This window comes from Magallana gigas, chromosome 6 (genome assembly GCF_963853765.1).
Source record: "Magallana gigas chromosome 6, xbMagGiga1.1, whole genome shotgun sequence".
Lineage (NCBI taxonomy): Eukaryota > Metazoa > Mollusca > Bivalvia > Ostreida > Ostreidae > Magallana > Magallana gigas.
Window position 1 is genome coordinate 32,826,187 of NC_088858.1, and position 18,122 is coordinate 32,844,308.

Here is an 18,122-nt window from a genome sequence, read left to right on the forward strand (position 1 = left end):
TTATTAATGTATCAATACTTCATACGAAAATACATGTAGTAGTTTGTCTAAAGAAATAGACATGTCTGAGTGTGTTAATTCAGTATAACGCTATGTGGAATTATAGTTTCTTTGTTTGATATAAACAATCCGAATTTTCCTTGCAAGGAAGCACCAATATCCTAATTAACAAGGCGTATTTAAACATTATCACGAGATTGGTTCGTTGGTTCAAACAGCTCTCCTAAAGTTTCATTGGCTAGCAAAATTGCGTATACATTGAATCAGTATAATTACTCTTCTGTAAGTTAACTGTGGTTAATTGAAATATTTTTAAAATTACAGGTATTGGGTAAAATTTACAGCAATTTTAGCTAAAGCTCCAAACGATGCAAATTATATTCTTTGTGTGTCGGTACCTGTAAATTTACTTATGTGAAAAAATTTTGTTAAACAAAAAAAAATCATTGGCTAGCAAAAGTGCTACTTGGCAGTATACTCATTCGACCCATCACATTTTCATATGAATATAAGGCCATGAATATTGATAAGAATTTGAGACATAACGTCTTAGTGTTGGAAAACTAACTTCTGAATAACACACGGAAAAGAAAGAAAATAATAGAGAAAACATAATAACATTTATTAAATAACTAAAATTATAACAAGTATAAGAACTAATTCACCGGTGCATGCATGCAGTGGGCTTTATGTATTCTTTAAAATGTTAAGGTGCAAAATCTATGATAATTGTTGAAATTGTGGACGTTTCATTACTGCACATTTCCAAGGTCCAAAAGTTTGTATTTGGCTTTTTGGTGTGGGGTACTGCATCCAATCTAACATCTTTTTCACAGACACAATATACACATCTGGCAGTGTCTGTAAATAGTCCAAAAATTCTTTAAAGCCCATATAGTTTCTGCTTTCATGGAACCATCTTCCATGAAAATGAAGTCCAAATGGTGCTTTATTTCCTTCGTATGAGTTTTTAAAGTTGTTGGTGAGGTACCTCCTCACGTGGTCATGAGTGGGAGGCGGGCGTTGGCAGTCGTCGGCATATGCACATATGTCTGTATTTGTGTAGTCCCACATCGAGTTCACAGGAACTTCCCAGAATCCTCTGTGGGGTCGTCGGAGACAAGGAGCTACATTACATGGCAGAGGCCAGGCGAAGTCGGCAGTTAGTGGCCATACATTTTTGGCATAGGACGGCCTCCTTGTGAAAGTGTAGGATATATCATAAGCATATCCTAGATTTTGCAAAACATCGGCTTGGTCGTCACCTGCAGTTGCTAAATACGGACTCCTGTAACCTAGAATGTCGGACAAAGGTATGTCTGCATATGTTGCCAAATTTTCCTTTGAACGTCGAGCTTCTCTGGAAACGGCCTCCCTTGTGATCACATTATTGTGCGTTACGCTATGTGATCCTATTTCCATTCCTTTGGCGTAAAAGTCGCGGACTAAGGTATAGTTGGTGCCAGTTGTGGGGACAAAGAATGTTGCAGAGATTGGACAGCCGTTTGGGTTGGTTCTGTTAAAAAGGAGTCTCTCAAAATAACCGGAAACAGAAGTGTCTAATGCGTCATCTATGGCCAGATAGACTATTTGTGGAATGTCAGCTTTGTTCAAAAGTTTTGCAAAAGCACGAAGGAAGGTTACAGTTTTGGCCTTGCACACATTTTTCAGCACTGAGTTTTGGTGCTAGTGTCGGGAGAGCTGGCATGGCAGGGGTTGGTGATGCTAGCGGCGCACACTTCCAAGATTCGTACCTAGTTATCTGTGCAAGTGGCACCGGCTGCTCCATCCAGTCCAACATTTTAGAAATTGGTATAATATACACATCAGGCAGCATTAATACCTCCTTTATGAAACGGTCCATGGCACGATAAAAGGGAACATGGCGAAAGAAGTTCCCCATCATGTGGAAACCGAGGGGTGCTCTATTGCCATTATAAGAGTTTTTGAAGTTCATCATTATGAATTCTCGGGCATCTTCCTCCGTATCTGGTCGATTGTGGCACCCATCTGCAGTGGGGCACGGGTATGCTTTTTTGTAGTCCCACAAAGCGTTAATAGGAACCTCCCAGAAGTTGCTGTGAGACTGCGTCCAGCAGGGTGGGATATTGCATGGATACGGCCAAGGGAAGTCTGTAGTCAAGGGGAATGAATTAAGTCCGCCAGTTGCGTTTTTTCGTACAAACGTCTTTGAAGTGTCGTACCTGTATCCAAGCTTCTTCAGGACCCTGATTTGTTCGTCTCCAGCTGTTTTTAGATAGGGACTTCTCCATCCTTGAATGTCATTGGCGGACATGAAAACATTGTCCAAAATGGTCTGTCGCTCAGTTTTGATCTCTAGCTCCAGTATGGTTGTGTTGGTAATGGCGGACGGCGTGTCTGTGTGTGTGGCTACCTCAAAACCCCTGTTGTAGAAATCTAGTAGGATGTTAAAATCCGTGCCTTTTCTGGTGGCCATGAGGGTAGCTGTGATAGGGCATCCATTGGGATTTTTCCTACTTGGATGAAACAGCCTGTTATAGAACTCAGCCACCTCGCTGTTGACGCCATCATCAAGGGCGAAATAAATTATCTGTGGAGTATTTTTTCTACCGACAGGATGTTCAAACGTTCCACAGAAACAAGATGGCAGAGAGCAGTTCTGGTCTTGTATACATTCCGAAAACACTGGCGTGACTATATAACATCCGATCCAAACAATTACTGCGAAAAGGTGACAATTCATGCTACTTGGCAAAAATTACTTGATTCTCTGGAGTCACAGACTTACTTCAATATATAAACAATTTAAAATTCAAAATCTGACCAACCTTAATTTTTTTGCATAAATGCTTCACATCAACGCCTTTTGTCTGATGTATAATTATGTAAATCAAGGTTGCACCATTCGTAGGTTTACGTATATTTATATAGGGGGCTAGGCGCTAGGAGCTTCTCTGTCAACAAGAATGAAATATCGCTTTTATACCAGGTAGTGTATACTATCCTGTATTAATTCTGTGTGAGCAATTACAACATGCGTTAATTACCAAAACAGTTAGATTTATTATGCTTGCTCTGACCATGGGTTTTTTCTCTCTTCATACTGCACCTTTTCTTTCTCTATTTTACCTGGCGAACCTCTCATTTTTTATGTTTTTTGATTAAATACGTATGTTTTATTTGTCGTTGGTACAATCAGATTACGTATGCAGAATTTTGTTTTGCCTTTATAAGGGATTTTCATTTCATATAGAAAGAATGAAGATAAGAATTGAAATATGACTTAAATTAATTGAAGCTTAAAAACTAAGCCAAAAAAACTATTTCAATTTACATAGGCCTCTGTTGCATAGAATGAAAAAAAAAACCTTTCCCCTCACCCCACCCCCAAACCAGCACCCACATCCCACCGTGGTTCCTGATTTTATGTATAACATGTTTATATAATTACATTTTTTTGCGTGTGTCACTGAATAAAATGATAAGATTGTTCCTTATTTAATTTTGATTTAAATTTCCCTTTGATGTCTTAATTTTAATCAATTTGTGTTAATTTGTATTGGTTCAATTTAATCAAACGACATTAACGTTTGAATTTATGAATATAACCATGAACCACTATGAAGGCTAAAATTCTTATGTATAAATATCATGACTTTCATATATGCCTCTTTTTTTTTTTCTTTTATGGTCATTAACACTAATTAGCTGTATCACCAAAAAAAACCAATATGTTCCTTTTCAGTATCAGATAATTATTTGAAAAATAGACGTTGACAATATATATTTAATTTGCGGTGTACTACATGAAAAAGACAAAATCATATAAACCCACAAATATTCCATTTCCTATTCAAATCACTAACGCGAAATATTTGCAAGTCAGTGGAATTCGATCCGCTTTATTTGACGACAAATGTTAAAGTTCGAATGATTTAAGAAAAAACAGATATGATTTGACAGAATGCGGTTGTATTATCTTGGTAATCATTGACCTGTAAATTAGAATGCAGTACAACTATTAGGTAAATTATTATACTTAGTATACCGAGAAATATACAGCGTGTTAAATAGACTTCTGAGAAAATAGTTTGACCGAGTGCATGGATGTTTTCTATGATTGTGCTAAAATAAACTTTGACCCGCGGGACTTGTTTCATCAGCAATTGGTCTATATTTATATATATATATATTTTGCTAATTTGCTACTGTCAAAACAAACCGACGCCAAATTTTCATTGCACATTCGTTAGTGAAAGCGCACTGTTCCATAACAAACTTGTTCAAAACAGCATTATGCAATGATTCAAACTCTATTGTTTTAGCCGAAGTAGACAAAGAAAATGCTGTATTTTGTGACATTTCTGTTCCTGTCCAGTATAAAAGGTAAGGTATTATTATTTTTTTTTTTTCTTTATGAAAATGCACAGTGAAGTTAATGTCAACATAAGCTAGACAGTTTTTGTTTTTATGACAGTCGGACTTAAGGTAGCTCACTTTAACAAGACTTGCACTTTTTAAGACACAATATCACATATTGTTTTGTTATGTGTCAATCGTCTTGGTTGAATATAATTTTAGCTTTCATGCTTGTGAACCGCAGATTACAAGTTCGAATCCGCCTGGGGCTTTTTTTTTTTAATATACTAAGTTAAATTTTTGAATATTAGTTATTTTTAATACAAAATTGCACGTTGTTTTACGTATTTGACTAATTATAACTGATTATGCATCGTGCTATCTTTCATAATCAAGCAATTTCTTGCCGATTTAAAATCTGTTTCAATGTGTAGTGAGCCATCGTAAAGAAACTAACACTCATTTTAAAATCATTAGGCTAGGAGAATCTATATCAAATACAGTGTTTTTTTACGTACTTTAAAAAAAAGCTCTTACTAAATTTTCTATTTATTCCCGCCAACTAGCTGATCTGATGTATAGGATTAACTTTAATTTGCAACTGTTTTTACCTGCTAAAATTCTTATCATTTATCTATCCATGTGTATTTTAAGGCGATGTATCGGCGGAAGACTGTTACCGAACGAAACTCGGGCGCGGATACAACGGGAAAGTGAACGTCACAGCGTCCGGGAGAGACTGTCAGCCGTGGGGGTCACATCTTCCCCACGCTCACAACTTCACGTGGTTGTGGACGGAGGAGAATTTCTGCAGAAACCCGGATGACCGTGCGAACGGTCCCTGGTGCTACACCATGGATCCGGAAACTGTGTTGGAAAGTTGCGGGGTATCCCAATGCAGTAAGTTTCCTCATTTTTGAATTTTAACTGATGGATGAAATCAGGTTAAAAGATATGCAAATTTTAGAATTTGGAACCATCATCCTCCCCCAAGTGGTAAAAAATAAAAAAAATAACAATAATGAAAAAAAAACTATTGTCAAAATTTAGCAGCGTAGGGCTATATGCAATCGAAATTTGATGCACAAATTGAAACGTGAATGGGACTCCGAAGATCCCTACTAAAAATTTCATTGATGGTTGTAATGGTAAAGCACTTCCAATGTCAAAAATGGTGAAGGTTTTTTTTCTAGTTTTTTGAGACTAAGGTCTTGAATTTGTATTGTTATCCGGAATATATCGAAGATCAACATTAACTCTAGCATTTCTCATAGGTTGATATTTTTGTGAATTGAATTCAAATTTGATTATGAGATAAATGCTATGAAAATTTCACAACAACAAAAACCCAACACCTCGGATTACATGTAATGATGTTTTGGTAAATGCAGGAAATCTTTAATCCGTTCGAAAAGAATTCAATAATTCTGTATTAAAAAAACCGGAAGTTTCTTACAAATACTTGACTTATGATATGATCCACTAGGTCAACTAAGGAACAAAAGTCAAAGAATTCAAAAAATCCCATAATCTGTAATGGAAGTCCATTTGAAATACTTGACATATATATCAATGAGTTCTTAAGGAGCAATTAGTATAATGTTGACGTAATACAGTGGACTTTATATTCAGAGTTTTCACTAATACATGTAGGTATGCACGAATCCAGAACATTTACGCATATAGATATATATACAGATACATGGAGTGTACGTAGTCGTAAATCGTTTTACAATGTTTATGCTTTTCGGAGTAAGTTTTGAAGTACATGTGCTTGATTTGTCTATCCGGTTTAATTTAATTATTAAGCAAATATCTGAACAATTAAGTCATGTGAATTTGTATTTACTATTTGAATGACATATTTTTTTTACGCATTGTTTATATAGTAAACATACACTTCAGAGGAACTTCCTAGCAATAATAGTACTGCATAATGAAGGTCAGGGTATTTGGAAATTCGGTCATTAGTTGTTCTAGTGGCTTCGTTAGTGATGTGGCTTTAAGACTTTGCTATTTTATAGTATCTACTCAGTCCCTTCTTTCAAACAAAGACGATTTTTGTAATAAAATCAATTGTTAAGTTTTTTATGAGTTAGTTTAAAAAGTAATCGCATGGATATATTTTTTTTTATGGAGAACCAAGCATCCTTTTTTTGGATGCAATTACAAGAAAATATGAAGCATTCTTATTTTTCCGTTTCTGATGACGGAAAATTCAACTCTTGAGTTATTGTTTGCAAAGGAACACTCCGAAATGTAATCCAATGGGGCAAGCAAGTAAACTTTTCACGAAGCCAATTTAGCGTTGTACGATGCAAGGTTGTACTACGTATAAAACAAATGAACTGGAGCACCCATACTAAACAGTAAACATTACCCACTTTCTCTATTTACAGCGACAGAATTTGACCCTTGTATGATGAAACCGTGTCAAAACGGCGGGATATGTATAAGTCGTGGGGTCAGGCAGTCCCCTTATTACAGCTGTGTGTGTGACGCAAAGTGGACGGGACAGGATTGTCAAACTAAAGGTACATCCATGAATAGTGGCGTCGGAAGCAAATTGAAAAGGGAAGTTGAGGGGGGGGGGGCTAGACTTATAAAAGAAATCTTGAACAAGCAAAAGAAAAAAGGAGATTATGGTTATGTCAAACTTTGCAAAAAAAAAATTAAGGGAGGGGTGCTAAGCCCCCCTCTGACCCCCCCCCCCCCCACCCCGGTCCCGACCCTATGCATGTAGTAGGATACACATAATAGCATAAAAGTACATGTCCATCAGACAATATGCTTATCAAAAATTGTTTGAACAAGTTTTCCTTGAACCTGAAAATTGAACTTTTTTTATGTAAAGATTCATTCTTCAAGGTAATGTTATATCAAATTTTATGAACGTTTTCAAAACAGTCTGCTCTAATATGACACAATTTTTACATGTACATGTATGACAGATTCCTACCGGCATTCTATAGCAGCTATTCCCATAGTAGCCCCCCCCCCCCCCCACACCCCTCGAAAACTGGTTATGTATCAGTCTTTCCCCGGGGGTTTCTCTGTCAGGTTTTTTGGTGCAGATTTTAAAAATTATAGATTTTTAGACGAAAAAATTTCAGAAAGCCAGGCGGGAATAAAATCCATGATTTGCACATATTAGGGTTATATACTTAAGTCTGCAATCATCTGTACTCTTAATATGTTTTATCAGTTTGTTATTTTTACAGACAAAATTTTTTTGTTGTTGATATAAAATACAGAGTTTATGCGAAAATACATGTATGTTCTGAAAGCGTGATTTAAAATGTCTTGATAATTCGATCTTTTTTACGATCAAAATCTGTTTCCTGTATTTGTGATTTAAATCCTTTAATATTAGATATAAATGTTGTACAATTGAATGTAATTTTACAGGTTTTAAAATGAAAATGTTTTCTTCTTTTTCATCAGTTAAAAAAAGAAATAAATTCAACTTTCACTAAAAACAGAAGAGAGAACTTGTATATATGCATTACTCGCGCATCGGTTTCTAACAAGAAAAAAAAAGAAGAAAAAAAAGAAAGGAAATCATTACATACCCAACTATATAACAAGAGACAGCATTTTTATTTACTAGTACTTTAGAAATGAAAGAATTATAGACAAAAAGTCAATCAAAATTTTAAAAAAAAGATGAGTGCGCGAAAATTAATTTAGTATACGTGTTGATCTGTCGGCATTCTCTTTTTTTTCTCATAAAATTTTGTTTATATTTCAGAACACTTGAGACGTTCTTCAATTCAGTCGTTTTTGATTTGCATTTTAAAAAAAACCCTCTTCTAATGTCAAAAAATTCAGGGTACATTTCCAGGCTGTTTTAAAAGTTATGATACTTCGGATTTTCCTTTAGATAGCATGCAAAATACAAGTGAAAACATAGTATATATTTTTTAATGAAAAAATATGTCGCAAAAGAACAATATCATTTAACTTGAGATCTAATCATGGAATTACGCAATAAAAACTTAATTTTCATGTTGCTTAGATAGGGAAAAGTGGTAGTGAATAATATAAAATAGGTCGCGTGGTCGCGTCTGACCTTAATGATTAATGAGAATAAAATCTTCATTATAAATAGATACCGAATATGAAATAACTAAGGAAAAATCTCTTCCTTATACTGCCGTATAATTTGTCAATTTTATACAGAAACAAGTTCATATTTATTTATTTTTTTTTTTAGATTAGTTACATAATACAGCGCAATTGGATGGGAATATTAACTTAAAAATTAGTTACGTAACTTGTAATGTTTTTTAAACTATATTGTTTCAAAAACCAAACGGCAATTGAAATAAAAATTTATAATACAAGGGTTCATCCAAAAGTAATGCCACACTATGCATTGCGTTTCACACTGGTGCTGTATTGTATAAAATGATACATCAGAATTTTCCTTATCAAAGTTCTAATTTGAAGTAAAATTTTGATTAAATTTCGTTGAACACTTAACAAGATATTGATGTTTATAGCATGTTATATACGTGAAATCGCCGCGTCATGAATTTACGTCTTTTTTAGGTTTGTATTTATGTAAAATTATAACATAATTTCAAAATTTTAAAAAGACCCAAACAGCACAATATTTTGAAATAGATATATCATAGACTTTTTCTAACTGTTTTAAAACGTTACCGACCATTTTTGGATATCTACTCAATGCCTTTTGTCTCTAGACCAAGAAATAAAGAGACTGGACATGCGAATAGTGATGCGAGGCATTTTTTGCTTCTATGGATAGAAATCACTAGAAGATGTACTGGAATTAATATATCAACCTAAAATTGAGAGCGAGTGAATAGGATACCCTTAACATGGTTCCAATATTTAATAAAAGCATATGTCATTTAAATAAATAAATTAAATAGACAGAAGATATCACTCTGAAGGAAAGTTAAAATTAGGTTTTTACGTCATGAGCTATATCATAAAGCTACGCCTATGACTTCTTGAAGAGACCTCGACAAACTGATTGCACATTAAATAATATTCAATATACTACCCCATCAATTACAAAAAGAGTAAATCATTACTTCACGGGAAAAAATGTAAAATAGAGAACTGTGGCCAATTTATATAGAGTACTAAAATTACGGTTTCTACCAGAACGCCAAAGATCTAGAAATGACGTCGATAGCGTGCGGCGACTATCCTTGCTTCACGCTCAACAAAATACATGTATTTTATCTTCAGAAATATTTATCGTAATGCATTAAAATTTTCAGATCTGAATACAAATAGATAGATATCTCAAGTTTTTGTGTTTTTACGAGGATTTTTTTTTAATTTTATCGCATCTGTGACATTACTTTTGGATCAACCCTCGCATGTATGCTTTCTAAGAGATAATTAATAGTTCTAAAATGCTGACACATTTTACACTTTGCGAATTGTCTTAAACAGTGCGACATTTAAGTCCGGACATGACAAGATCCGGGCTTTTCGCTACCATTTCCGTTGGACATAGCTTACTTTTGTTCATATATCTTGGTGGGACATTTTACTTTGATCCTATCATGTCAGCATGAATGTACACATTGCTCTAGTTTCCTTATAATTGTCTCTCAAATATCAAAATCCCATGGGATTTTGGTGGGATTTTTCATCCCATCTCAAACCCCACCAAAATCCCATGGGAGAAAAAAATCTTTGTGGGATATAAACTCCCGTAGGATTTTTTCTCCCATCTTTGGTGTTGATAGGATAATTAATCCTATAAAAGGCTTTTATAGGATTTAAAATCCTATGAATGACCATGTTGGGATATTTTATCCCAGAGGATAAAAAGTCCTCTAAATACATCATCTTGATTGATTGTATGTTGGGGTTAACTAAACACTTATGATTCAATTGTCTGATCATATAGTCTAGTAAAACCAATATTCAAACAACCAATGTATTAATTTATTAGATAATGTCATTATATCCATCTAATGAATTACACATGCTAAATTATATGTACCATCAATAACATATTCTTCTTGAAATGACTTAATAGAGCTTATAACAATAAGATTTAACAAATTCTGAGAAAATAAATACCAAAAATTACCAATTCTATTGAATATTAATAAAAATATTTCTGTTTATGTAAACCTATAAACTCTTACTTTTCACTGCTGCAAGGAGACTCATTTTTGTTTTCAATTTTGATTTGATACTGTACATCAGGTGAACCGGCATGACCCAAGGAACAAGAATATATATGATTTATGGGCGGGGATCTCAACTGTTTTCAAGATATTTGGGCACTTCCTGTTCAAAGGGGGGGGGGGGGGGGGGGGTCATGACCACCCTTGGGGCCCATGACCTATATACTATTTGATGCTCCTTGACACAAGGAACAAGAATTTATTTGGTTTAGGGGTGGGGATCTCAACCGTTTTCGAGATATTTGGACACTTCCTGTTCAATGGGGGCCAGGACAACCCCAAGGGCCCATAACCTACATACCATTTGATGCCCCTTAACACAAAGAACAAGAATATAAGTAGTTTGGGGTTGGGGATCTCATAGGAATTTAATGAGATATTTAAATTAGGGCACTTCCTGTTTCAGGGGTAGACGGAACCACCCCCATATGGCCATAACCTATATACCATATGATGCCCCATTGCACAAGGAACAAGAATCTATATGGTTTAGGGGTGAGGAGTCACGGTTTTTTAAATATTAAGTAATTTCCCAAACCTCGGGGTTGGGGAATATATATAGTCCCCAGAGATCATATCTATAATGTACCATGTATTGACCATAATTAACACTCAATATATTTAGCATTTGAAAAATCCATGTCAATATCTTTAACGGTTTTCAAGTGATAACCATTTACAATATAGTGTATAATTTTCCCCTACGGATTCAGTGTTAGACCCCACCCCTATTTGACCCCCAAAACTATGGTTGCCCAACCCCAATTTAAAAACAAAAAATTTAAATTTTAAAACAGGGTATGCAGGCCTATCATATTCTAGATCTAGAGTTGTGTACAACTCTGTTCATGCAGCCATCTCTGAGAAAAGTGATGGACAAGTTCAGAGGCAAGAAAGAAGAAAAAGAAGAAACCGCTAGCTGTCAAAAACAATGTCTCCAAACTTCTTTTGGGAGACTTGATTACAAAAGGTACAATGTAAACAATTATTTTTATATACATACAGAAGGAGAGTTTATTAATACTCCCTCTTCGGTTACATGTGTAGAATGGCCACCACTTGAGTAAAATTTGGCCTACCCAGAAAGTTGGAATTTCCTATTCTGATGACAATTTATAGGCTTAAGTTAATTACTGAGATAAAAATAAATTAATACTTTTAAAACAGTTTTTATCAATTTAATCATTAAATTTATAGATCTGCAGTGAAGTTGCTCTCTGGTTTTATGAAATACCAATAAGAAACCTGACAAATTATAAACCCATTTTTTTTTTTAAAGAATATGTTTCTTTCAAATGTAATACAAATGTAATTACATGTAAACAAATGTAGTTATTATAGTATCAACCTTAAAAACCCAAGTGTATGTATCCTGTGCAAAAGTGATATTTAAGATGTTTTTACATTAGTTAAAAAATCATCTCCCTTCTTTCATTACGTATACATGTATGATATGAAAAGGTACACTTGACCTTCAAATAACATCTAGCTACTATAATTACGGTACTACTATTGAAACGAACAAGAATCAACATATTTTTACCCTTTTATTGTAAATATATATGCGTCAAAAATGTAGAAATACATGTAAAAATTGAACATTTTTCATGAAATTCTTATATATATATCCATCTCCAGCGTAACCCTGGTGTGTTTTAATTTTATTTAAATTAAAGGTAGGTATATCATACTTGCAGGTCCTACTGTTTATCAAAAGGAGACTAGAAACCAGAATAGATAAGATATTCACTAAATATGATTGTTAACTTCCATTTTCATGGAAACAAAAAAAAAAACACATGCAGGATGGCATGTCTAGTTGTGAATAAAAATGCTACAAATCATCCAATTTACAAAAAAAGAGCAATTTCTTAGCATCAGTGATGATTATTTCAAATATGTGTAAGAAATGACCCAAGAAAATTGCAACAAGTTTCATAATATTAGGTAAAATATTTCAAACTATAAATGCTTTTTCTGACAATCAAAATACGGGGAGTGTAATACATGTAAGAGTATTTCTAAGTGATTTGATGCTTTTATCATGGTAATATTATGTAGATGTATGTAGTACTGAATAAGGTTTCTTATTCAAGGAGGTTGAACAACAATTGATGTTTAAAAGATTAAGTTAATATGTTTTACTAAAGGAGAGCCCCATGAATCTGTGTTAAATAGAGGAGTGGGGAAATGGTAGGTTCACTTAAATGGCTATATTTTTCTTAAACCTCAATGGAATTGGCAATATAATGCATATTTTTTCTCAGAATTGCATAAGCTTTCTAATTTCATCTTTTCATAGAATTTTTGTGTAAATTAAAGAGAGCAAGTCAGACAGTTTTGAATAATAATGGGAGTAACTCCCTCCTAAATTATTATTTTTTTTTAAATAAAATATGTTTAAAGATATTAATTGTTCCTCTTGAGTTGGGAATTGTAACTTATTTTAAAAAAGTGTTCATCCCACAGGTACTTAATTAATACTAAGGAAGTTTTTGTCCCATGCTTTTCCTTTATGAAAAAAGTCATTGCCCCATGCCTGTTAAATGAACTGGGTCCTATCATTGTGATAAATTTAAGGTTCTCAAAAATTATTGCTAATACAGCCTCAAAATATTAGATTTGCTCATCTGACTTATATTGGAATCATTATTATATGATTGACATTTATTAGTCAAGATTGTTTTAAAATATTTACTGAATGGCGGATCAGAGGCTAGAACCCATTAATTTCTTAAATAACATTTATTTATCATGCAGTTGTATTATGTTGGCCTCAGTGGTACTTTTATGGATATTGTGAGGTTATACTACAAACACTTAAATGTTTATTCAATAGTTATGTTACATATTAAATTTTTCCTAATACTCTACTCAACAATGCTCAATGAGCTTAAATAAAGCTCTGAATACATACCAGGTACATGTATTTTTAACCAGTGAACCCTAATGTTCAACAACTCTCTCTCTCTCTCTCTCTCTCTCTCTCTCTCTCTCTCCCCTAATGAATGATTTTGGTTTGTTTCAAAGTTAATTATGAACATGATTATATATACCGGGTATGTTCTAGCTCTTTCTCTCTCTCTCTCTCTCTCTGAAAGTTTTTGGCCATAGGTTTTAAAGGATTAATTCTGATTTTTAACTTGCAGTTACCTACATGTAGTACTTAATTATTTCTGATCGACTTCTTCTATTCATTGACAAGATGTTTTAGTAACTAAAAGCCTTGTATTTATGTTACTCATTATTTACTGAAGTTGTTGTCTTTCTGGGCAGTCATATGGTATATCAAGTACATAAATTGTTGTTTGACAATACACGTATTAAAATGTACATGTAGTAGTGTGACAAGGACTATTCATAAAAGCACAATGTCTATTCTAGATGATGTAGATATACTAGCTGGCAACCTATGAAAATATGCCCCCATGTACTTCATGTATATATTAACTCATTTTATTAGCAAACAGCCGTTAGAACATGAACTAAGATGGCAAATGGATATATCCACATTAAATACTCCTAAATTAAGAACATACAAACTATCAAAGGAAAATGTTTGCCTAGAAAATAACATCTCAATGAACATTCCTAAACATATTGTTAGCTAGATCAACAATGGCACAGTTTCGGTGTGGGGTATATAGTCCTAATACTACCCCTGAAAATAGAGACTGCACAATTTCAGGGTGAACTTGTCTAGACTCAGAGTGCACATGAAAACTCTGTAGACAAAATACATGTAGAGGACACATTCCAATTTCTTCTAAAATGAACTTAGATTACAATCTCAGAAAAAAACTATATCAAATTGTTATTTTTCCAAATAATCTCTCTAATTTCTCTAGTTTCTAAATTCAAACTCTCATTTGTAATTTTCCAAGACAAGCTGCAAATTTTATTCATTCTGCATTTTAATTAAGACAAATTAAGTTCTTGCCCATGCATAAAATCATAACTTAGTGTTAACAGTGACTTATCATAGGTCCAATGGGCAGGTGTTTGATTTATGTAATTGTATACTACTCAGTTGTAAATTAAAGATACACATGTCACAAAAATAAATGATTTACTTACTTACATATAACTTAAATCATTCAACGGACTTATATAAAAATTGGTAAGACTATCTTAGATGACCAGCTCATTCAATTAAGTTATTCAAGTTTTTACAATCATCATATGGTATATGATATATATTACATCAAATTAATAATTTTTGTTAAAAATATGCTTTGCATAAAGACATTAATAATTGATAATTTTATACACATGTATAATATTTTGGGAAGAATATAAGTTGACATATTAGTTTACTTTGTAATAGGAGTAGTAAAATAATTTGACTATAACGACAGAAACGGGTCCTGAAAAAAGTCTCCACCCTCCCCCCTCCCCCCCCCCCCCAATGAGAGAATGCAACAGTGCACAGTCTATAATAGACATGATGCCAGACTATATAATGTTTTTTAAAATGTTGCCAATTGTACTAATGACAAAATTGAAATATGGATCTGTTCATATTACTTATAAATATTTCCTTAAAATGAAAACAATACAAGTGTAGTTACAAAACTGTATTTAAACTTTATCAATATAGATCAATGCATATATAGTTTGGTGAATGCAATGATTTGTATTACATTGACTATATATGATAATCTACTCTTTCAACATTTTATTACTTGCACATTCATTTTATTTATAATATCATTTTAATTACTTTAAATATTGTGTTGAAGTCAATTACAAATAAGCTTTACATGTGCCAGCTGTTTACATGTAGCATTAAAAGTCTTTGTTGTGTTCATTATGAATTTCTCATAGATAAGTCAACTGACCAAGGAGACACATTCTGTGTATACCTAATTACTATCCCATTGTCCTAAAGCATCTACCAATTCACATGGTAGTATCTACAGGTGTCAGTCTGTGTATATTAATTAGCACCCTATTGTTCTACAAAGAATGGAGATATACACGTGTAAGACACGTGCGAGCAGATACCAGATTGAACAGAAGCACGTGACACAGGTGAACTCGCTGTAGGCTAAAATTGGATGAAGAAAATAATTAAGAACATACATGTACTTACTGCTCATGATAGCAAAATTATTCCCCTCGTTTGTCTTCACTCCACTTCCGAGTTTTGGAAACTGGCTGTGAACCAGTATATCAAGTTGCATGATAAAATGGAAATTTGGCACATACAAGGAGTGAATTGTGAATCTTTATATTAATTTTGTTTTTTCATCCATTTTTAAGGTTCTGCGTTCTTATTTTTTTTTTTTTTACTGGAAGTTCAGAAGCGAGAAATTTTTACCGAACACTTATCATTAAGGTCTTCCGTCTCTACGAAATCAAACACGGTTTTTATTACGTGAATGTAAACATTATTAACCAACTTTTATTCGTTACTATCAATAATAATGAATTTTTGAATTAATTAATCAGATAGCTTTTGGCATAAGATATTTATGTGGATCAATGCGACATATATCATTTTAAGTAAATTGGTAGTTTTCTTGCCAGTGAGACACCAGCGTCCCTGGTTTTGCTAAGCCCGTTACAATTCCATCCCGAAACGAAGATTATTATATTCACATTTTGCCAATCAATACAAATGTGCGTAAGTTTTAAAACACTGTTAATTATCGGGCTTCTTAACATGTATTAAACGGGATGCCACAAATTTGGGCTGATCATTCAATTAAATTATTTCGTGTAAAACCAAGTTAAATGCAATACATGCATGATTTAGAGAATCATTTTCAAGAATGAACAAGTGCTTCGGCTATAATAAAAAAAATATAATTGGTTTCTAATTAGAACATATAAATGATAACGAATTTCAAAGCTAATGCTAAGCTGAGTATCAAACCGGCAGTGACAAAACGCGTATCATTGACCGGACGGACCCCCTTGAAAATTTAAATTAACATAAAAAAATATCGAAAATATGCCTCTGACCTCCTGGCAAACTAAAATGTCACTCCGAACCCCCCCCCCCCCACCTCCCCAAGGAAATAAAGCTGGATCGGTGCATTCCATGTCAGGCGGTGATATACATAAATGTCCCTGGTATTACTATAAAACATCAACAAGTAATTATTCAAATTTTGAATAAAGAACCATAACAAGGGGTGAAATACTCTCTATTTTTAAGAATATATTATTCCGAAGAAAAAATTAGCTTTACTTTTATTGATTTTCAGTTTTTTTCCTTTTTTAAACGATAGCCTTACCTTATATTTAAAAAAAAAAAATGTTCGTACAAATGAAGCGCGAGTGGCGCAGTGGCTGCGCGGAGGGCGATGTAAGTAGTACTATTGTACTAACGTGGGATCAAATCACGCTCGCGGCACTGATTTTTCTCCAAAATTTCTTCATAACTAATACAAGGTTATAATTGAGAGCAAAATTAATCACAACTTGAGAGAAAACAAAAATCTAGACAAAAACACTGACTTGTGTGCTGTGTACACCATGACCTTCTCGATATACATGTACATGCATAACGACATGAATATTAAATATACACAGATAAACAAAGCAAATTATAGGAATTGGTGAATAATATATTTACTTATTCAGCATCACAAATAAAGCTCTATGAAATGGAGTATTTTTGGCATGAATGCTAGCAGTTTGATATTATAGAAAATTATTTGTTGTACTTACATAATATAACTATAATTAAGGCGACATATTTAACATTATTTTATTAATTTGCTTATTCAACATGCGGAAGAGAGGTTATGAGATCAACAGGAAGTAATTACCTTAAAAAGCATTACAAAATAAATTCGATTTTGCAGTCAAAAATTTAAAAAATTGATATAGCTCTGATGTTTTGACGTATCTAGTTATTTAAAGTATTGTAGCTTTAGAAATTTGTATCTGTAATTATTTTGTTACAATCAAGTTTCTTTTTAAAGTATTTTGGCTATTCTCGTCGGCTTTTTTACCGATGATTACGATATCTTAAATGCTTGCATGGGCAGATTGATGTTCATTATTCAGTTGTTGATTACATAATCTCCCTTCACACACGATTGACCTGAGACGATGGCACAGGTAAACTAACGAAGCTACTGCTCCAGACACGTGTGTGTCTGGGGTATGTATACACATGGTACACGAGTCTGGTGAACAAAGAGGAGGTTTCACACCTCTAGACTAGTAAATTGATTTGTGTATAATTAGCTACTCGATTATTGACAGCTAAAACAGAAATCAAATTAGACTGTGTAAAATAAGCATTCATTAGCTAATACACGGGTATAGTCCGTCAATCAGTGGTCAAAAGAATCATGCATGAGACTATCAAAAAGAAACTAATGTTCAAAATATGCCTTAATTGTTACTTATCTTTTAAAAAATGACAAAACTCACAATTCAGCAATTTAAACCTTGTTTAAAAAATGCAATCAAGTAATAATGAAGTAATAATTTCGGAAGTAATTACGTCCCTGGTCTTAATTTCTTGTCCAATAAAGAACACCTTTCTTTCGAGCGCTATAGTCAGCAATTTAACTCCAAATAGCTTAATTAAATTGTTATACTGACACTGAATCATTATTAAAACTGAAAGAA

At 33.4% G+C, this 18,122-nt stretch overlaps 1 protein-coding gene and 1 non-coding gene across 2 annotated transcripts in view; one reads left to right on the forward strand and one right to left on the reverse strand.

Moving 5' to 3' along the window:
• Positions 1-601: 601 nt before the first annotated feature.
• On the reverse strand, positions 602-2,913 carry LOC105317555 (uncharacterized). Its single transcript, XR_010714920.1, has one exon. It is a non-coding gene; the product is annotated as an uncharacterized protein (transcript).
• A 1,284-nt stretch (positions 2,914-4,197) lies between these two features.
• The window catches only part of LOC105344080 (macrophage mannose receptor 1), a 50,680-nt gene continuing 36,755 nt past the window's right edge, over positions 4,198-18,122 (forward strand). Inside the window, exons 1-3 of the mRNA XM_034469008.2 lie at positions 4,198-4,368; positions 4,996-5,241; positions 6,741-6,875. Coding sequence (XP_034324899.2) covers positions 4,326-4,368; positions 4,996-5,241; positions 6,741-6,875 — 424 coding nt within the window. The 5' untranslated portion in view covers positions 4,198-4,325. The remainder of the gene's footprint in view (positions 4,369-4,995; positions 5,242-6,740; positions 6,876-18,122) is intronic.